Raw genomic sequence first — 21,639 nt, 5'->3', positions numbered from 1 at the left:
TTGGCTGAAATAAATTTTTTAAGGCAAATGGTGGATACTACCCATTCCACTTCCAAATATTTCAGAGTGCATCTCTAAGTGATAAAGGCATTTTCCCACAGAACCACAGTGCTATCACCTCCCTCCCCTAACAAGACTTGCAAAAACTCCTAGTACTATCTAATAATCACCACATTCAGTCTCCCTTGGTGACAAATTTTAAACCTCATTCTGCCTCCCGGCAAAGTCCCACCCAAGGTCCCAAGCAGGAAGAAAGAGAACTAGAATTTGAACAGTTTGATGACAGAGCTGTGAACACGTACGAATCAGCAAACCCCCCCCACACACACACACACACACACGCACACAACCCTCTGGCCTCGCCCCGGGACAGGAAGTTTTGTGGGGAGGGGGGTGAGGGGTGTTAACGCATCTGCTGCTGACTGGCTCCTTAGCAAAACCTCTGGGAGGAGTTCCCGGGGCCACAAAACTCTCCTTCCCGGGCTCAGACTCAGAAGAGGTGCAGGAGGGAGCCGGAGCCCGAGCATGGGCCGCCCGCTGCTGTGCCCAGGGCTACTAATGCTGGCTTGCTGCATCCCAGGTAGGGGCCGGCCGGAGGGGGGGGGGCGGGCAGGGGGCGGACAGCCTCCCGGGGCCCGGGCCGCGGGGCTCAGCTGCCGGCGCCTCTCGGGCCATCGACAGCTGTAGTCCCGGTGGCACCGCACCCTGCATGTGTGCTCGGCACCCAGCAAGGTCGGGAGCTCGGGGCGGCGGCGCCCTCCCCGGCGCCCGGCTCAGTTGCACGCCGAGGGGGGGGGGGGCGCACGGGGACGAGCAGCTCGGCCGGGCCCAGGTGGAGGCTGGTGACTCCCGGGGTGGCCGCCAGTTCTTGCCCAAGGCGCGCTCGCCTCTGCGCCCCCTCCCTTGAGACCAGGGAGGCCCGCGCCCCCTTGACTCGGCCCGGTGCCGGGCGGGCCGTCCCTGGAGGACCCTGGAGGACACCTCCCTTTCACTACTCCCCCCCGCCGCGCCCGCTTCCCCCGGAAAGTGTGAGCGAATGAATGGACTTGAGAAGGGCCTGAGTCAGGTCCGGGCGCGGCGGGGCGGGCGGACCGCGGGAGGCCCGTGAGTAATGAACCCAGGATCTGGGGATGGAAGCAGACGTCCGGGAAGCCTCGGGGTGGAGAGCGGACCTGGCTGGAACCGCCGAGAGGACGTGGGTGGAGAAGGAGGGGCTCGGGGCGGGGCTAAAGCCTAAATAGGGGTCCGGAGGGCGGGGCTGGGACGGCGGGGAGGGGATGTGGGCGGGGCCTCCGCGTGGGGCGGAGCCAAAGAGCGAGGCTAAACCTAAGTACTGTGTCTGGAGGGTGGGGCTGCAGAGTCGGGGAGGAGTCAGGGGCGTGGCCTGAGCGCATGGGAGGGGCTAGGGGCGGAGACAGGACGTTGGGTGAGCTTGTGGGCGGGGCTGGAACGTTGGGGCGGGGCTAGGGGCGGAGACTTAGAATCTCAAGGGAGATTAGATTAGCTGGGATATTATCTCCAGAGGGCTGAGGAGCTGGGTTTACAATTTCAGAAAGACACCAGGCACGTTGGCTCTGGCCTGTACTCCTTGGATTTCGGAGCCTGAGACTGGAGAATCACAAATTGGTGGCCGGCCCCAGCAATGTAGTGTTGCAAAATAAAAATATAAAATAGGGCTGGGGGTAAAAAGCTCGAAGGTAAAATGCTCCCGGGTTCAATACCCAGGACCACAAAATTAAAACAAAAACAAAACCTTCGAGATGGAATTACGTGTTAAAACAGAGGGGCAGTGGAACGTGAAGCACAAATCTGAGTGGACTGGGCCTGAAGATGGGCCGCGTATTGCGGGGTGTGAGGAGACAAGAGGCAGGCAGATCCCGGGTGTAACCACCTCTCCTTTCCCTCTCCTCCCTCCCTTCCCTCAGCCTCCTGGGGACTGCGATGCATGAGGTGTGAGAGAAACGGGCACTGCCAGGTGGAAGAGTGCGCCCTTGGCCAGGACCTCTGCAGGACCACAGTCCTAAACATCTGGGAAGGTGAGCTCCCTTCCCCAGCGGAGGAAACCAAGAAAACGTCTCTCCCCAGGAGTTAGCAAGGGAGGAGTGTTGGGGCACTCCGTTTTACACCCACAAGATTGGCAAGCATTTAAAACTTGAACAGAGAGCCGGGCGTGGTGACGCTTGTAATCCCGCGCTTGGGAGGCTGCGACAGGAGGATCGCGCAGGTTCGAAGCCAGCCTCAGCTACTTATTGAGGCTCTCAGCAACTTAGTGAGACCCTGTTTCCAAGTAAAATATAAAATAGGGCTGGGAATATAGCTTGAAGGTAGAAAGCCTCTAGTTTCCACCCCCAGTACCACACACACAATAAATAACAATAAATAACAGTCTTGGACAGTAGTGGCTGATGGTGTAGCTCAGTGGAGCGCATACTCTTAGCATGTGCAAGGCCTTAGGTTCCATTCCAAAAATAAAATAAAATATTGACAATACACAGATTGGTTGGAATGTGGGGATGCAGACCCCGTGGTGGTGGTGATGTGTGTGTCTGTGTCGGGGGTTGGTCCAGTTTGTCAAGATTTGGTACAAATGAAGATTCATCTACCCCATAGTAGGCAGCAATTCAACTCTTAGGAATGTGGAGATTCCAGAGGCTTTGGCCACATATGCACAGGAACACCTGTGTGAGGATTTCTTAGTGGCAGTGACTGTGATATGCAAAATCAGGAACAACCTCAAGTCCGTGCACAGCAGAGGAGAGACATTATGGTATAATCACATAATAGAATGCTACGCGGCAAGTATCAGTATGGCTGCATCTCAAAACCATTAGGTTAAGAGGGAAAAAGTTGCAAAATATGACACAGTTTCACGTGAGCTTTTAAAACAATAGTTCATATTGTTCTGCATATGAAGAATTAGAACTACTGGCCGGGCGTGGTAGCGCACGCTTGTACTCCCAGCATTCGGGAGGCTGAGACCGGAGGATGGCAGTTCTCAGACAGCCTCAGCTACTTAGTGAGGCCCTCTGCAACTCAGTGAGACCCGGTTTCAAAATAAAGAATAAAAAGTAGGGCAGGGGGTATAGCTCGGCGGTTGAATGCTCCTGGGTTCCATCTGCAGACACACACACACACACACACACACCACAATAAAATAAAATAGAATAAAATATAAAGGTCTGGGTGTGTAGCTCAATGGTAGAGCACCTGCCTAGCATTTGCAAGACCTTGGATTCATCCCCCAGTACCATGAAGAAAATATAGCTATCTGAAACAGATGTAGCAAAATGAGCTGGGCATGGTGGCACACACCTATAATCCCAGTACTTAGAAGGCTGAGACAGGATAATTGCAGGTTCAAGGACAGCCTCAGTAATTTAGCAAGACTTGCAGCAACCTAGTAAGACCCTATCTCCACAGACAAAAAAAAAAAAAATTATTATTAGAGGTGTCTTCCTGCTGAGATCACTAAATTTGGGTTGGGGATAGGAGGAGACAAGGGGTAAATGGATCCAGAAAGTCCCAGGGATCGCGTCATTAAGAGAGTATGGGCTCAGTAGTCATCGTGGCACATACCTGTAACCCCAGTACTTGGGAGGCTGAGACTGGAGGATCACAGATTTGAGGATAGCTTGAGCAATGGAGTGAGACTCAGCAATCTACCAAGACCAGTTTCAAAACAAAAATTAAAAAGGGCTAGGAAGAACGCCCCGGGTTCACTTCCTGAGTATCACAAAAGAGAGAGAGAGAAAGAATTGGCTCCTCATGTGGGGGAGATGGGGCGGCACAGGCTGGGGGTAACTCCAGAAATATCAGCGTTGAACCCAAACAAGAAGAGTGGCTTCTCAGGGGTCAGCCCTGGGAGCGGGTGGCCATGGGACCAGGCACGTCAGAAGCTGGTCGGGCCCGGGAGGGGCCGTGGAGCACTAAGGACGCCTTCCTTACAGGAGAATGGCTGGAGGTGGTGGAGAGAGGCTGCACCCACCCAGAGAAAACCAACAGGACCATGAGCTATCGGATGGGCAATCAGATCATCAGCCTCACAGAGACCATGTGCGGGCATGACTTGTGCAACCAGCCCAAACCTGGTGAGTAGGTAGCCCTCGCCGTCCCCAGCCCCAGCTGTCCCCAGCACAGCCTCATTATCCCCACCACCCTGTCCCAGACTATGCGCCACCCCAACTGCTTGCTTCTTTCTTTCTTTCTTTCTTTCTTTCTTTCTTTCTTTCTTTCTTTCTTTCTTTCTTTCTGGTGGTACTAGGGGTGGAACCCAGAGGCTTTCTACCTCCGGGCTATACTCCAAGACCTATTTTATATTTTATTTGGAAACAGGGTCTCACTAAGTAGCCGAGGCTGGCTTCGAACCTGTGCGATCCTCTTGTCTCAGCCTCCCAAGCGCAGGGATTACAAGCGTGCGCCACCATGCCTGGCTGGCTTGCTTTCTTTCTTTCTTTCTTTCTTTCTTTCTTTCTTTCTTTCCTTCTGCAGTACTGAGGGTGGAACCCAGGGGCATTCTACCTCCGAGCTACACCCCCAGCCCTATTTTTTATTCTTTATTTTTGAAACAAGGTCACACTGAGTTGCAGAGGGCCTCACTAAGTAGCTGAGGCTGTCTGTGAACCATGATCCTCCTGTCTCAGCCTCCCAAATGCTGGGATTACCAGCGTGCACCACCACACGCTGCTCAGACTCCATTCTTTAATCCATTCACCATCCAACTCCACTGTGTCCAGCCCAGCCACAACCCCATTCTCATCTCAAACTATCCCCAAACCCACTTCCGATTAGAAGGTCATCCCAGGCCATAGGCTCGGCACAGGTGACTGTCATGTATAAAATGCAATATTAATATTTGCCCCTAACAGGGGATTGAGCCCAGGGGCATTTTGTATCTGAGCTATACCCCCAGCCCAGTTTTATTTTTTGTTTGGAAAGAAGGCCTTGCTAATTTACTGAAGCTGGCCTCTAATCTACTATTTTCCTATCTCAGCCTCCCACCTCCCAAATCCTAGGATTACAGGTGTCAAGCATATTTATTTCCTTTACTATTACTATCATCAGTAGTAGTAGTAGTAGTAGTAGTAGTAGTAGTAGTAGTAGTACTAAGAATAGACCCCTGGGGTATGCTACCTCTGAGCTACACCACTGGCCTTTTGTATTTATTGTTTTAAAACAAGGTCCTAAGCCAGGCATGGTGGCGCACGCTTTTAATCCCAGCATTTGGGAAGCTAAGACCAGAGGATCATGGTTTGAGGACAGTCTCAGCTAGCAACTCAGTGATATTTTGTTTCAAAATAAAGAATTAAAAAATAGGGCTGGGGGTGGAGGTGTAGCTCAGAGGTTGAATGCCCCTCGGTTCCATCCCCAGTACTGCAAAAAAAAAATAAATAAAAACAATAAACAAGGTTTTGCTAGGGTGCTGAGAGTCTAGCTACCTTGCTAAAGCTGTCTTCAAACCTGCGACGCCCCTATCTCAGCCTTCCAAAGACTGGGATTACAGGTGTGCATCACCACACCCATTTTATTAATCATTTTATTCATTTTTGGCTTGTTTGTTTGTTTGTGGTAGTACTAGAAATTGAACCCGGGGGCATTCTGCACCCCATTTTTTTTCGGAAACAGGGTCTTGCTAAACTGCCGAGGCTGAGCTCAAACCTATGATCCTTCTGTCTCAGCCTCCCAAGTACTGGGATTATAGGCATGTGCCCACACCTGGCTAAGCACATTTATGTTTTGAACAAATTATTCTGCCCTCAGGATGGTGGACAGATTGGCGGGAAGCGAGAGTAGATGAGGAGGTGGGAGAGGCTGTGCAGGGGAAGAGGATGCCAGATGAAGGTGTCAGAGGAAGCGGAGTGGTCAGATGGAAGGCGCTTTATATTTATTTATTTATTTATTTATTTTTAGTGGTACTGGGGGTGGAACCCAGAGGCTTTCTACCTCCAGGCTATACTCTCAGACCTATTTTATATTTTATTTGGAAACAGGGTCTCACTAAATTGCTGAAAGCCTCACTAAGTAGCTGAGGCTGGCTTCGAACCCGCGCGATCCTCCTGTCTCAGCCTCCCAGGCGCGGGGATTACAAGCGTGCGCCACCACGCCCAGCTTGGAAGGCTCTTCAGCAGGTAACTGAGCGGGCCTTAGTGCCCGGCAGCGTGTTTGGAGGAGACAGTCCTGGTCCTGATGGAGTCACTTGTGGGAGAGTAACCCTCTGCCGCTGCCGGCTCTGACGATGATCTTCAGTCAGTGGAGAACATCCGGCAGGGGGAGGAGCGCGATGCTCTACAAACTTTGAGGCAAGGGAAGTAAAGAAGTTGAGTTTCGCAGACCACCTGGCTTTCCCCCTGAGCGCGCTTTCCAATTCAGGGGAAATAGAGCCCGCGCAGAGACAGAGTCGCTAGACTGAGAAGGCAGTATGGGGTGTGGGACTGCCAGAGTGTCTGGGAAACGAGAGGTATAATCTTAGAATAGATGGGGCCACAGAGAAGGGAGTCCCCAAATCTGTAGATATGTTTCCCTGAAGCCATTGGCAAGCTGTGCATGTGTAGGGTGAGACTTCAAGAAACTCAGCAGAAAATAGTAGCTTGGGAGACACAGAACAGAGCCAGGCTTGCAGCAGACACGGAATGTTAGGGCGGATGAGATGCCAAGCTGGAGAGGTCTTGGAAATCTCCCTGGACATCCCTCTGAGACCTCACCCTAGGCTTCAGGGCAAGTTGAAGTGGACTAGCCCTTTAAAAGCCCAGTTCAGCCGGGCGTGGTGGCACACGCTTGTGATCCTCGTGCTTGGGAGGCGGAGACAGGAGAATCCCACAGGTTCGAAGCCAGCCCCAGCTACTGAGTGAGGCTCTCAGCAACTTAGTGAGACCCTGTTTCCAAATAAAATGTTAAAAAACAGGTCTGAGAGTATAGCCCAGTGGTAGAAAGCCTCTGGGTTCCACCCCCAGTACCACCAAAAAAAAATTTAAAAATAAAAATAATAAAAGCCCAGTTCAAGCCTGGCATGGTGGCACGCACTTGTAATCCCAGTATTTGGGAGGCTGAGACAGGAGGATCACATGTTCGCGGTCAGCCTCAGCAAAATAGCAAGAATCAGCAACTTAAATCCTGTCTCATAAATAAATAAATAAATAAATAAATAAATAGGGTTTGGGGTGTAGCTTGTGGTAGAATGCCTCTAGGTTCAGTCCCCAGTGCCGCAAGGCGAGGGAGCAGGTGTGGCTCAGAAGGCTCTGTCCAGTAAAACAAAAGAGAAGCCACATGGGTCATTTTAGATGTTTTAGTAGCCATATTCAAAAAGTAAAAGAAAGCCAGGCGTGGTGGCACACACTTATAATCTCAGCATTCGGGAGGCTGAGACCGTAGGATCGCAGTTCGCAGACAGCCTCAGCTACTAAGTGAGGCCCTCTGCAACTTAGTGAGACCCGGTTTCTAAGTAAAGAATAAAAAACAGGGCAGGGGGTGTAGCTCGGAGGTCAGATGATTCTGGGTTCCAACCCCAGACCTGCAAAAAAAAAAAAAAGAAAAGAAAAGAAAAGTAAAAGGAAGCCCGGCATGGTGACACACGCTTGTAATCCCAGCATTTGGGAGCCTGAGACAGGAGAATCCAGGTTCACAACCAGCCTCAGCTACTTAGTGAGGCCCTTTGCAACTCAGTGAGACCCTGTCTCAAAATAAAGAATAAAAAATAGGGCTGGCAGTGTAGCTTGGAGGTAGAATGCCCCGGGTTCCATCCCTAGTACAGAAAATAGAAAGAAAAAGAAAAAGGAAGGAAGGAAGGAAGGAAGGAAGGAAGAAAGAAAGAAAGAAAGAAAGAAAGAAAGAAAGAGAGAGAGAGAGAAAGAAAGAGAGAGAAAGAAAGAGAGAAAGGAGGGAGGGAAGAAAGAAAGGAGGAAAGAAAAGAAAAAGGAAAAGGAAGAAATAGGGCTGGGAGTGTAGCTTGAAAATAGAATGCCCCTGGGTTCAATCTCCAGGACCCTCCCCCACTCCCAAAAAAAGCCTCATTTAGTCATGTGTGGCGTTGAATGCCTGTAACTTCAGTGTGTGTGTGTGTAAGAGAGAGAGAGAGAGGAGGAGATGAGAGAGAAAGAGAAAGAGAGGGGGATGCCCCTGGGTTCCATCCCCAGACTCTCAAAAAAAAAAAAAAAAAAAGAAAGAAAACAGCCTCAGCAATGTAGTAAAACTCTTAGCAACATAGCAAGACCTGTTTTCATTCTTTGTCTCTCTCTGTTTTTCTGTTATAGTACTGGGGTTAAAAACCTAGCCTTCTACCCCCGGGCTATATATCCAGCCCTATTGTATTGTATTGTTTTGTTTGTTTTCTGTGTGTGTGTGTGGGGGGGGGTACTGGGGATGGAACTCAGGGGCCTTCTACCTCCAGACTGCACTCTCAGACCTGGTCTCTTAAGCCAGCTGACGCTGGCTTCGAACCTGCGCGATCCTCCTGTCTCAGCCTCCCAAGCACGGGGATTACAAGCGTGCGCCACCACGCCCGGCTGTATTTTTTATTTGGAAACAGGGTCTCACTAAGTTGCCCAGGTTGACTTCAAACCTGCGACCCTCTTATCTCAGTCTCCCAAGTTCTGGAATGATAAGCATGTGCCACCACACCCTGTTCCAAAAGAAAAATTTTTAAATAAAAAATAATCAAATAGAACTGAGGGGTGTGTAGCTCAAAGGTAGAATAACCTTGGTATCAATTCCTAGTGCCTCTCCAAACACACAAAGCCCGAGCCAACCCTTAACAGGAAGAAAACCTGACCATCTTTGGAAGATAACATCATTTAGAACCTTTAAATTTTTCATCTATAATGTCTGGTATCGAATAAAGACTTTCCTGAGAAAATGAAAAGAACCAATTGAGCAGAAACCAAAAGAAAAATCAAACAACAGAAACAGATTCATGGTGATTCAGATACTGGGATTATTACTCGAGGAACTTTAAAATCGCTGTGATCGGTTTATTCAAGAAAAGAGAGGAGCCGGGCATGGTTGCACGTGGCTGTAATCCTAGTACTTGGGAGGCTGAGACAGGAGGATCACAAGTTCGAGGTCAGCCTCAGCAACTTAGCCTGGCCCTCAGCAATGTTGTGAGAGCCTATTTCAAAATAAATAACTAAATAAAGAGGGCTGGCCATGCAGCTAGGAGGTAGAATGCCCCTGGGTTCAATCCCCAGTACCACACACACAAGGGTTGTTGGCCTTTTAGGTATTTTTGTTTGAGGAAGATTATTTGGCTGGGGATGCCAATGAGTCACCAAATCACAGCCAGCCTGCCAGCAGAGAGCCTTGGCTGGAACGATTTTCTCTCCTTTAAGTCTTGGCCCAGACTCAGCTGGGATATCTTGGGTCAGGAGGAAGCGCCTGCCAGGCTGAGCAACGGCCTAAGCCAAGGCCTGGGCAGAGGACAGATCTGGTGTTTCCAGGGAAAAGTTACCGATCCAGTTGGCCTGGGCAGGAAGGTCTGTATGAAAGGCAAAGTCACCATGGATCAATCAAGTGTGGCTCTGACCTCTCAGGCCATTTGGCTGTGAACAGGTTGTTTCTTGCTGTATTACATGCTGCCACAAGCCTGAAACAAACAAAAAATAGCCAGCTATTATTTCACAAAGTATCTGGAGGACAACAGTCCTGGAGTGCTGGGCTTGGTGGTGCACACCTGTGATCCTAGTACATGGGAGGCCGAGGCAGGAGGATCACAGGTTCAAGGCCAGCCTCAGCAACTTAGCGAAACTCTTAGCAACTTAGCAAATTCCTATTTCAAAGTAAAAAAATGGAGAAGAATGCCATTGGGTTCAACCCCAGTACCAAAAAAAAAAAAGCTCCCAGAATGGCTGGCTCGGGGGTCTTTCCTGGGCTTCCAGTCAAGCTGTCAGCAAGGGCGGTAGTTATCCCAAGGCTCCCAGCCTCTCACGGCCTTGGCAAAGGCCTCAAGGCCTTGGTTCCCAACCACATAGAACTCTCCATGGTGCTGCTGGAGAGTCCTTACAATATGGCAGCTGGCACAGGCATGGTGGCATGTGCCTGCTGGAGGCTGGGGCAGGAAGATCCCAAGTCCTAGGCCAGCATTCACAATTTGGTGAGACCTTGTCTCAAAAAGGGCTGAAAGTGTAGCTTGGTGGTAGTGCGCCCCCTGTGTCCATCTCCAGTACTGCAAACAAATGCAGGAACAAGACACACACACACACACACACACACACACACACACACACACACACACACACACGATGGCAGCTAGCCCCCACCAGAAAGAGCAGTGAGAGAAAGAGAAGGAAAACAAGCGTGGCGGCGCACACTTGTAATCCCAGCATTCGGGAGTCTGAGACCGGAGGATCGCGGTTCGCGGACAGCCTCAGCTCCTTAGTGAGGCCCTCTGCAACTCAGTGAGACCCTGTTTCAAAATAAAAAGAATAAAAATAGGACAGGGGGTGTAGCTTGGAAGTAGAATGACCCTGGGTTCTATCCCCAGACCCACCAAAAAAAGAAAGAAAGAAAAAAAAGAAAAGAAGAAAGAAAGAAAGGGAAGAAAGAAAGAAAGGGAAAGGCGATGTCTTTTTTTTTTTTTTCTTTTTTTGGATGGGCATTCTACCTTCCAGCCATACCTCTAGCCCTTTCTTTTATTTTTTTTTTTTATTTGAAATAAGGTCTAAGTTGCTGAGGCTGGCCTCACACCTGCTGTCCTCCTGTCTCAGCCTCCCATGTACTGGGATTACAGGTGTGTGCCACCACACCTGGCTAATTCATCCATTCATTTAACAGTATTTATTAACTATCTTCTCTAGCCCTGGTCCTCCTCCGCTGGGTGTTGCTGGGATACAGCAGTGGCCAGGGCAATCCTGGTCCTGCCCTCAGGAGCTCACAGTCTAGGGGGGAGACAGACATCACCAGAGAGTGATGACCCAGAGCGGGCAGGGCTGCGATGGAGGGAGCTGGGGGGCCCAAAGGGAAGACCTCACCTAGCCCTGTGAGTCAGAGGGGCTCGCTGGGGAGGCGAGATTGGAGATGACCCCTGAAGAATGAGTGGAAATTAAGGCAAGTAGGAAGCAGGGGAGTGCTTTTCTGGATGAAGGCAGTGGCCATGCCGATGCTGGTGTACCAGTATTGAGAAGAGGCATCAAAATGTATTAATGTAGCCAGGTATGGTGGCGCATGCTTGTAATCCAGCATTCAGGAGGCTGAGGCTGGAGGGTCACGGTTTGCGGACAGCCTCAGCTACTTAGTGAGGCCCTTCGCAACTCAGTGAGACCCTGTTTCAAAATAAAGAATAAAAAATAGGGCAGGGGGTGTAGCTCAGAGGTCAAATGTCCCTGGGTTCCATCCGCATACCCACAAAAAAAAGTATTAATGTAACCAGTATTGGGAAATATTTTCAATTTTCAAAATATATCTTCGATAGTTAAAAAAAAAAAAAAACAAGAAACACAGCCGGGCGTGGTGGCGCACGCTTGTAATCCCCGCGCTTGGGAGGCAGAGACAGGAGGATCGCGCAGGTTGGAAGCCAGCCGCGCTGGCGTAAGAGACCCTGTTTCAAAAATATAAAATAGGTCTGGGAGTGTAGCCCGGAGGTAGAAGGGCTTGCAGGAACCCCAGTACCACAAAAAAAAAAAAAAAAAAAAAAACCAAGGGTAATTAGCAAGAGAATAGAAGAATCCCAAAAGCCTAGGGTCTTTTTACATTTCTAAGAGAAGTGAATTTCCTCAAGGACTGTAGGGGGATCCTAGACTCCTGATAAGCAACTTAACACATTTTGGAGTGTAACAAAAAGCCTGGGGTCTGTGCCGGAGAAGACACAAGTCTACAGGGAGGAATCTCCATATCAAAAGATCTGCCCCAGGAGAAAGGGCGGATCTAGTCAGGTCAGAAGACTGGTTATAAAATACTCTGTATCCAGGAATCTTCCGTGACTTCTTTTCAACTCACCCCCCTATACTATCTCAGGCTAGGGATAGTATAGGGCTGTATTAAACTATATTCTATCTTTCTATCTTTGTAATAACAAACTCATTTAAGTTTCAGCAAGAGTTCGGACTAGTGTTTTATCTATACCTAGTTCAGAACAAGAACCTGCAGTTACCTCTCTCTCACACGGGAGCCCAACAGGGTCCCCGGGGCAGGTCCCCCAACGTAACACAGGGAAGCACGTGTCCTTGGGGACTGTGGGAGGTCAGCAGGTGTGGAGTCTGAGGGCCAGTGGGGAGGTACAGCAGGACCCAGTCTCTAATGGGCCTTGAATGCCACTTTCCTAGTCTTGGATTTTATCCTAAGTGTGACAGGGAGCCATGGAGGGCTTCTTTTTTTTTTTTTTTTTTTTTTTTTTTTTGGTGGTACTGGGGTTCCTGGAAGCCCTTCTATCTCCGGGCTACACTCCCAGACCTATTTTTACATTTTTATTTGGAAACAGGGTCTCCTAAGCCAGCGCGCGCGGCTGGCTTCGAACCTGCGCGATCCTCCTGTCTCTGCCTCCCAAGCGCGGGGATTACAAGCGTGCGCCACCACGCCCGGCGCCATGGAGGGCTTCTGAACAGTGGACAGGGTTCAGGCGGGAGTATCAGGCACATCGTGTGGGAACGCGCAGGAGGGGAGGGTGTTGAGGGCAAGGGCAGGAACCGGAGGGAGGAAGCTGGGGCTGAAGGCGAGCTAAGCTGGGTGGACTCGGGGCTGGAAGGGATGGGGTGGATCAGAAAGATTCTGGGTGGGCAGGGCTCGAGCGGCTGGGGCAGGGTGGACCGAGGAGGGCCTGATGCTGAGGTGAGCGCTCCGGGGCTGGAGCTCCAGGACTCAGCCTACGGAGGCTCACCGCCTCGCCCCTCTTCCACAGGCCGGGCACTCGCCTTCCCCTACAGCCGCTACCTCGAGTGTGTCTCCTGCACCTCGTCAGACATGAGCTGCCAGAGGGGCCGGGAGCAGAGTCTGCAGTGCCGCCACCCCTGGGAGCAGTGCGTGGAGGTGGTGACCCGCAGCCTCCAAGGTCAGTCCTGCTTGCTCCTCCCCAGGCTGCACTCCACAGAGACCCCAGGCAACAGGGGTGAATTCTCTCACCACAGACGTCCTGTGGTAGGTCGTCTAGGGTCGCTGGAACAGGTTCAAGGTCACCAGGAACCCAGATGCTTCTTTATTTCTTACACATTACTTTCATTCTCAAGACTGCCTCATAGCCCAACCGGGCTGCCAGAACTCCAGGTCTCATGTCCAAGTTCCAGGAAAGAGGAAGGCAGGCAGAAAGAAGGGGCAAAACAAAAGAGGCACTCCTCTTTCTGGAAGTTCCATAAACCACTTCTGTTTATATCACATTGGCCAGAACCTGATCACATGCCTCTACCCGGGGAGTCTATGGCTACCCTAAGTAAAACAAGGGTCCCAGGATAAAGGCAGAAGCAGAGAATAGCCGAACGCCTGCTGCAGCGGGGAAACCCAGTGACTGGCTCTCACCTGCGACGTGGCCCCTGACCTCTCTCCTCGCCCCGTAGGCAGCAGAAGGGATGAACAACACTCCCGGGGCTGCGGCTACCTTCCGGGCTGCCCGGGCCCCACCGGCTTCCACAACAACCACAGCTTCCACTTCCTGCAGTGTTGTAACACCACCAAATGCAACAGGGGCCCAGGTACGCGGCAGGGGGGTCTGCGGGAGCCCTTCTGCAAAGTGCGACCCACTTCTTCCCCCCAAGCCTTTCCTCAGACCAGGACTGCCAGGGAATTCCGTGAAACCACACTCGCTCCCTGGGACCTGGGCTTCCCGCCTCCTGCTCTCTCTGGAATCCTTCTCCTGCCTCTCTACAGCCCAGGCTGAACACAGCAGCAAGGGTAGGGGTTTAGCCGGGCGTGGTGGCTTCACGCTTGTAGCCCCAGCATTTGGGAGGCTGAGAGCGGAGGATGGCGTTTCGAGGACAGCCTCAGCTCCTTAGTGAGGCTCTCTGCAATTCAGTGAGACCCTGTTTCAAAATAAAGAATAAAATATAGGGCTATGGGTGTAGCTCAAAGGTAGAATGCCCCTGGGTTCTGCCCCCAGTACCACAAAAAATAAATAAGTAAAATAAAGAGTAGGGGTTTTCCTTTTTTTTTTTTTTTTTTTTTTGGCAGTACTGGGGATTGAACCCAGGGGCTCACCTACCATTGAGCTACTTATTTTATTTGTTTGTGTCTGTTTTGTTTTATTTTATTTTATTTGGTACTGGAGATTGAACTCAGGAGTGTTCTACCTTTGAGCTACACTGCCGGCCCTTTTCATCTTTTTATTTTGTTACTTATTTATTGGTAGAGGAGGGGGTTGAACCCAGGGGCATGCCCAGCAGAGTGATTTTTCAAAAATGTAAACCTGGTCATGTCACACTCCTTCCCCGAGCACTTCAGTGACTCTCCCTTCCATTGATTGATTGATTGATTATGGTAGTGGAGATTGAACCCAGATGCATCTCCCTCCAAGCAACACACCCAGCGCTCTTTATTTATTTTTTTTATTTTGAAATACGATCTTGCTAGGTTGATGAGTCCCACTACTTGCTGAGGCTGTTCTCAAACCAGTGGTCCACCGATAGCCTCCCACGTATTATGATTACCGGCATGGGCCACCACACCCAGCCTCTTTAAAAAAAATTTTTTTGGGGGGAATCTGGGGATGGAACCCAGGGGCATTTGACCTCTAAGCTACACCCCCTGCCCTATTTTTTATTCTTTATTTTGAAACTGGGTCTCACTGAGTTGCAGAGGGCCTCACTAAGCAGCTGAGGTTGTCCGCGAACCGCGCGATCCTCCAGGTCTCAGCCTCCCGAATGCTGGAATTACAAGCGTGCGCCACCACGCCCGGCTCTCTTTTTTAAATTTTGAAACGGTCTTACTAAGTTGCCGAGGGTCTTGCTAAGTTGCAGAGCCTGCTCTCACATCTGATGATTTTATCTCAGCCTTCCAAGAACTGGGGTGACCGCTGCATGCCACCATACCTTCCTCCCCTTGCTCTTAGAATCAGATCCAAAGGCCGTGCCGGAGCCCAGGTTATCCTGCGCCTGTCCACATCATGGTCTTCATTTGTTATCTACAATTTCCCAGCCACAAGCCGGGTGTGGTAGCACAAGTTTGTAATCCCAGTACTTGGGAGGCTGAGGCGGGAGGATCGCAGCTTCTAAGCCAGCCTTAGACCAGACTTAGAACAAGCCAAGATTGTGTTACCACGCCTGGCCTCAGCTTTCTTTTTCTTTTCTTTTCTTTTCTTTTCTTTTTCTTTTCTTTTCTTTCTTTTTTTTTTTTTTTTTTTTTGCGGTACTGGGGATTAAACCCAGGCGCATTCTACTTCTGAGGTACACCCCTTTTTATTCTTTATTTTGAAACAGGGTGTCTCTCTCACTAAATTGCCGAAGGCCTCACTAAGTAGCTGAGGCTGGCGGAGAATCCTTGATCCTTCTATCTCAGCCTCCCAAGTCCTAGGATTACAAGCGTGCGCCACCAGGCCCGGTGTGATATCTCAGCTTTAACATCCTCCTCCAGGAAATTTCACTCTCCTTCTTCCTCACTACAATATATATCCCTTGTTGTATTCTGCCCAAAGAACTTTTCATGGTGATGGAAAGCCTATATTGCTGCAGTCTAATATAGTAGCCATTAGTATGTGACCATGGAAGACTTGAAATGTGAACCGACTTTAATATTAATTATTAATAGTATTAATTAATAATTATTAATTAATATTAATTAATTGTTTTATTAATTTATTTATTTTGCGGTACTAGGGATGGAACCCAGGGGCATTCTATCTCCGAGCTACACCCCTATCCCTATTTTTGATTCTTTACTTTGAAATAGGGTCTCACTGAGTTGCAAAGGGCCTAAGTAGCTGAGGCTGGCTGCGAACCATGATCCTCCTGTCTCAGCCTCCCAAATGCTGGAATTACAAGCGTGCACCGCCATGCCTGGCTCGTATTAAATATAATATTTGGGAGGCTGAGACACATTATATATATATATATATATATATATATATATATATATATATATATATATATATATATATATATATATATATATTTAAACTTAAACAACCACATGTGGCCAAGGGCTGCCCGTAGTGGACAGTGTGACTCTAAACTTTAAGTTCTCAGAGGGCAGTTCTGCCCATAGTTGCTTACCCAGGGTCCAGCACTGTGCCTGGCCAGATGTGGAGCTGAGGATTGGGGTTTCTGATAGAAACCTTAAGGGAACCCACCCCCAAAAGAAAGTGCAATTCACAGCCTGACCGCTAGGTGGCTCTGTGGCGCCTCGGGCCGAGCGTCTGGGGGGTAAATTCCAGGACGCGGGACCCATGTGCTCATCTCCCTGGTCTTCGTCTCTCTTCTAAGCGCTGGAGCTTCAAAACCTGCCGCCGAATGGCTTGCAGTGTTACAGCTGTGAGGGCAACAGCACCGGTGCATGTTCCTCCGAAGACGCTGCCCTCATCGACTGCCAAGGCCCCATGAATCAATGTCTGGAAGCCACAGGCAGCAATGGTGAGGCTCCTTGGGAGGCGGGGCGGAGACCCTTCCTGGGGGTGAGAAGGTTGCCGGAAAGGTTGACTTCTAGTTGGACTTCGACCTGGTGGAAAAATCCATGGAGAAATCTAGACTACCTTCAGGAGGATGCAAACTGTAGTGAGGTCCTGTCCATTAGGAAAAGAACTTTCCTACCATAGAAGAATGGGCTTCTTTGGGGGTGTGATTTCCTATGGCGGGCGAGACTTCCTATGGAAATTTCATGGGAAGGGCTCCCTAGTTCAGTGGTTCTCCAACTTTTGGGGGGAGGAGGGGCACTAGGGATTGAACCCCAGGGCATTCAGCCTCTGAGCTACACCCCCAGACCTTTTTTATTTTTTTTATTTTGAAACAGGTCTCACCAAGTTGCTGAGGGTCTAAGTTGCTGAGGCTGGGTGGTTTGTTTGTTTTTAGTGGTGCCAGGGATTAAACCCAGGGGCATTCTACCTCTGAGCTCCACCCACAGCCCACTTTTTAAATTTTTATTTATTTATTTTTTTATTTTTATTTTTATTTTTTTGGTGGTGCTGGGGTTCCTGGAAACCCTCTACCTGCGGGCTACACTCCCAGACCTATTTTATACTTTTTTTTTAAATTTGGAAACAGGGTCTTTTAAGCCAAAGAGGATGGCTTCGAACCTACGCGATTCTCCTGTCTCCGCCTCCCAAGCGCAGGGATTACAAGCGTGCACCACCACGCCCCGCCTTATTCTTTATTTTGAAACAGGGTCTCACTAAGTTACAGAAGGCTTCACTAAGTAGCTGAGGCTGGCAACGAACCTGTGATCTTCCTGTCTCAGCTTCCCAAGTACTAGGACTATATATATAGGTGTGCACCATCATGCCTGGCCTTAGTTTTTTATTTTTTGGTACTGGGGATTGAAACCAGGAGCATTCTACATCCAAACTATACCCCCAGCTATTTTATTTTGAAACAGGGTCTCACTAGATTGATAAGAGTCTCACTACTTGTTCAAGCTGTCCTTGAACCTGTGATCTTCCTGTCTTAGCCTCCCAAGTACTGGGATTACAGGTGTGCACCACCACGCCCAGCCAGCTTTATTCTCAAACATTTTGATTTCAAGATTCTCTTCTGTGCTGGATGTGGTGATGCACACCCATAATCCCAGTAATCGGGAGGCTGAGACTGGAGGAATGTAGGTTCAAAGCCAGTCTCAGCAACATAGAGAGGTACTCTGCAACTTAGTAAGACCCTGTTTGCCGGGAGTGGTGGCGCACGCTTTTACAAGCATTCAGGAGGCTGAGAGAGGAGGATCGCGGTTCGCCGACAGCCTCAGCCACTTAGTGAGGCCCTTCACAACTTAGTGAGACCCTGTTTCAAAAATAAAGTATAAAAAATAGGGCAGGGAGTGTAGCTCGGAGGTAGAATGCCCCTGGGTTCTATCCCCAGTACTGCAAAAAAAGAAACAAAAAAAAGATTATGTTTTTTAAAAAAAAATTAAGCTGGGCATGGTGGTGCATGCTTGTAATCCCAGCATTTGGAGGGTAAGACAGAAGGATCTCTGTTCGCGGCCAGCCTCAGCTACTTAGTGGGGCCTTCTACAACTCAGTGAGACCCTGTTTCAAAATAAAGAATAAAAAATAGGGCTGGGGGTCTAGCTTGGCGGTAGAATGCCCTGGGTTCCATCTCCAGTACTGGGGGAGGGGGGGGAAACGAACTCAGAGGTAGAATGCCCCTGAGTTCAATCCCCAGTACCACACACACACACACACACACACACGTAAAACAGCCTCAGCAAGTAGTGAGACTTTCTTCAACCTAGTGAGACCCTATTTCAAAATAAAAATGAAATAGGGATATGGGTGTAGCTCTGAGATAGAATGCCCTCAGGCTCAATTCTCAGTACCACAAATTAATTAATTAATTAATTAATTAAAATAAAATGGGGTTAGGGGGTGTAACTCTGAGGTAGAATGCCCCTGGGTTCAATCTCCAGTGCCAAAAAAAAAAAAAAAAAAGTTAATAAATCCTGTACTTGGGAGGCTGAGACAGGAAGATTGTGGGTTCAAGGCTAGGATCAGCAGTTTGGTGAGAACCTCAGCTATTTAGTAAGACTGTTTCAAAATTTAAAATAAAATAGGGCTGAGGATCTAGCTCAGAGGTAGAATCAATCCCTGAGCTCAATCCCCAGTACCAAAAAAAAAAAAAAAAACCTTAAAAGGGCCTAGGTTGCATCCTGCAACTTAGTGAGGCCCTGTTTCAAAATAAAAGAATAAGATAGCCAAGTATAGCTAGGCGGGCATGTGGTGCACACTTGTAATCCCAGTACTTAGACGGGTGAGACAGGAGATTGCCAGGTTCAAGAATAGCCTTTGCGGAGCCGGGCGTGGTGGCGAACCCTTGTAATCCCAGCCTTTGGGAGGCTGAAACAGGAGGATTGTGGTTCGCAGCCAGCCTCAGCTACTTAGTGAGGTCCTTTGCAACTCAGTGAGACCCTTTTTCAAAAAATAATCAAAAATAGGGCTGAGGGTGTAGCCTGGAAGTACAATCCCCTGGGTTTAACCCCAAGCACCAAAAAAATAAAAGAATAAAATAGGACTGAGGTGTAACTTAGTGGTAAAACGCCCCTGGGTTCCATTCCCAGTACCACAAAATCAATCAGTCAAACAAACAAATAAAAGGTGCGGGTTCGATCACACACACGCGTACACAGAGTAATGAGAAGACTGGCATTGTTTTACTGTGTCCCAAAGCCATTTCAAGTAGCTGGATCCTTATCTTGCTTTTGCATCAGTCTGTTGGAAAGGAGCCAAGTGTGTCTTAGCCTTATGAGAATCATTTTTGCTTCCCAGATGCCCGGAATGGTTCTTAGGGACCCCCGGGGGTTCCCGGCCCACACTTTGAGAATCAGTATTTTCCCCGGGTAGCAGTGGAGGTAGCACTCAGCCACAAGGTGGCATGTCCCCCACTTGATAGCTCCGGGCTCAGGCCCAGGACCCAGGGACCTCACTTCAGGCTCCTGTTTCCACAGGGCCAGGGAAGCCGACCATCACGGTGAGAGGCTGCGCCACCGCGTCCTGGTGCCAGGGCTCCCATGTGGCCGACGCCTTCAGCCTGACCCATCTCAACATCTCCTGCTGTCCTGGAAGTGGCTGTAACCACCCGCTCCGAGATGTGCAGTACCGCAGCGGGGACGCCCCCTGGCCCAGCCCTGCCCGCCTCAGCCTCACTGTCACTCTACTGACGGCCATCAGACTCTGGGGAGGTGTTCTCCTCTGGACCTGAGTCCCCATCCCACCTCCCTGGCTGGCTCCAGGGCGCCTCTTTGACCCTTCCGCGGCTCCCAGCCTGTGGACTTGTGTGCCAGTGTCCTGTCTTCTCTGGGCCTGTTTTCCAGGCTACCAAAAGATCTATCCCACCGAAAGATCTATCCCACCGAAAGATCTATCTCAACGAAAAATCTGTCCCACCAAAACATCTATCCCACTGAAAGAGCTATCTCACTGAGTGGTCCTGAGAAGCAAAGGAGACTGAAGAGAATGTGAAAAGTCACATAGAGAGCTCTTGGTTCTATTAATATTGTTGTCATTATCGACTAATATTCATATTATTTATTTATATGTAAATAAAAATTTTTGTACCAGTGAACGAGGCCGGGTCTGCCCTTCTCTGCAGTGCCTGTCTTCAGAGGATGAATGCAGGGGGATTCCGCAGGCTCCTAGAATTAAAGGCCACGAGGTAGACCCGGGCATTTGAGGCCCCTGCCTTGGAAGCAGGCCCTCTGCCCCGCCCCCACAGCACACTGCCTCCATATCTATTTCTGGCTTCCAGATGCAATCTTCTGATTCACTCCCCCCCCCCCAAGAGCCAACCTTCCTGTTACCTCATCTCCCAAACTTCAAAGGTTAAGACTCCTTTGTTGTTCTAAGGAGACATGTCCCAATTCCTAGGATGCTCTGGGACAGGAGACAGATGGAAGTTAACCTGGTGGCCAGGACTCCCTTGGTGCCCTGCAGTAAGTAATAAGGACAGGACTGCATTTCCCCTGATGCTCTGGGGACAGGGGATGAAGACTGTGTTTTATTCTCTAGGAGGCCTTAGGACTAAAGGAGAAAAAACCAAGCTCACTGTCTCAATGGCCCTCTTGGAGCACAATATTGAAGAACTCATGTTTCCCATGGTTCACTGAGGCAGCTCATAGAGATGGGGCTACACTCCCCATGAGGCCTGAGGGCTAGGGCTGGTGAAGAAAATAAGACACCTGGTGGTGCACACCTTTAATTCTAAAACGGGGAGGCTGAGACAGGAGTGCAGGTTCGAAGCCAGCCTCAGTGAGATTCTCAGTACCCTAGTGAGACCCTATTTCAAAACAAAATAGAGCCGGGCGTGGTGGCGCACGCTTGTAAGCCCAGCATTTGGGAGGCTGAGACCGGAGGATCGTGCAGGTTCAAAGCCAGCCTCAGCTACTTAGTGAGGCCCTTTGCAACTCAGTGAGACCCGGTTTCAAAATAAATAATAAAAATTAGGGCAGGGGGTGTAGCTCAGAGGTCGAGTGCCCCTGGGTTCCATCTCCAGACCTGCAAAAAATTAAAAATAAATAAAAATAAACAATAGAAAGGGCTAGGGCTAAGGGTGTAGCTGGCTGAAGGTAAAATGCCCCTGTGTTCAATCCCCAGGACCCCCCCCAAAAAAAAGGCATCTGTGGCATATGGGAGCAATTCAGGGCATTATTTTTTAGAGGAGGGGGACTTCCTCCAATTCCATGATACCTGTCATTGCGTTGCTTAAAGAGGTGAAGTCGGTATCTCTGACTATTGAATGGGAATAACACTGTGAGTGCTTTGTGCTGGAAGTTATGGTGAGCCACATTCTGGATCCAGACTTTATTTTTATTTTATTTTATTATTTATTTATTTATTTATTTATTTAGGTGGTACTGGGGTTCCTGGAAACCCTTCTACCTCTGGGCTACACTCCCAGACCTATATTTTTATTTGGAAACAGGGTCTCTTAAGCCAGCAAGGCTTAGCTTCAAACCTGCTCAATCCTCCTGTCTCTGCCTCCCAAGCCCGGGGATTACAAGCGTGCACCACCACGCTTGACTGGATCCAGACTTTAAAAGCCTCATCTTCACGCTGGACATGGTGGCGCACGCTTGTAATCCCAGTGCTTGGGAGGCTGAGACAGA

At 49.5% G+C, this 21,639-nt stretch overlaps 1 protein-coding gene across 1 annotated transcript; it reads left to right on the top strand.

The window, feature by feature from the left end:
* Window positions 1-525: 525 nt before the first annotated feature.
* PLAUR (plasminogen activator, urokinase receptor) lies at window positions 526-19,736 on the top strand (the record flags this gene model as incomplete). Its single annotated transcript, XM_080704414.1, has 7 exons — window positions 526-580; window positions 1,926-2,036; window positions 3,948-4,088; window positions 12,818-12,967; window positions 13,467-13,601; window positions 16,323-16,469; window positions 19,483-19,736. The coding sequence occupies 7 exons, from the start codon at window positions 526-528 to the stop codon at window positions 19,734-19,736; spliced, it is 993 nt and encodes a 330-aa protein (XP_080560540.1).
* Window positions 19,737-21,639: the final 1,903 nt, after the last annotated feature.

This window comes from Muscardinus avellanarius, assembly GCF_963383645.1.
Source record: "Muscardinus avellanarius genome assembly, chromosome: 10".
Taxonomy (NCBI): domain Eukaryota; kingdom Metazoa; phylum Chordata; class Mammalia; order Rodentia; family Gliridae; genus Muscardinus; species Muscardinus avellanarius.
This window is presented reverse-complemented; position numbering and strand designations above follow the sequence as displayed.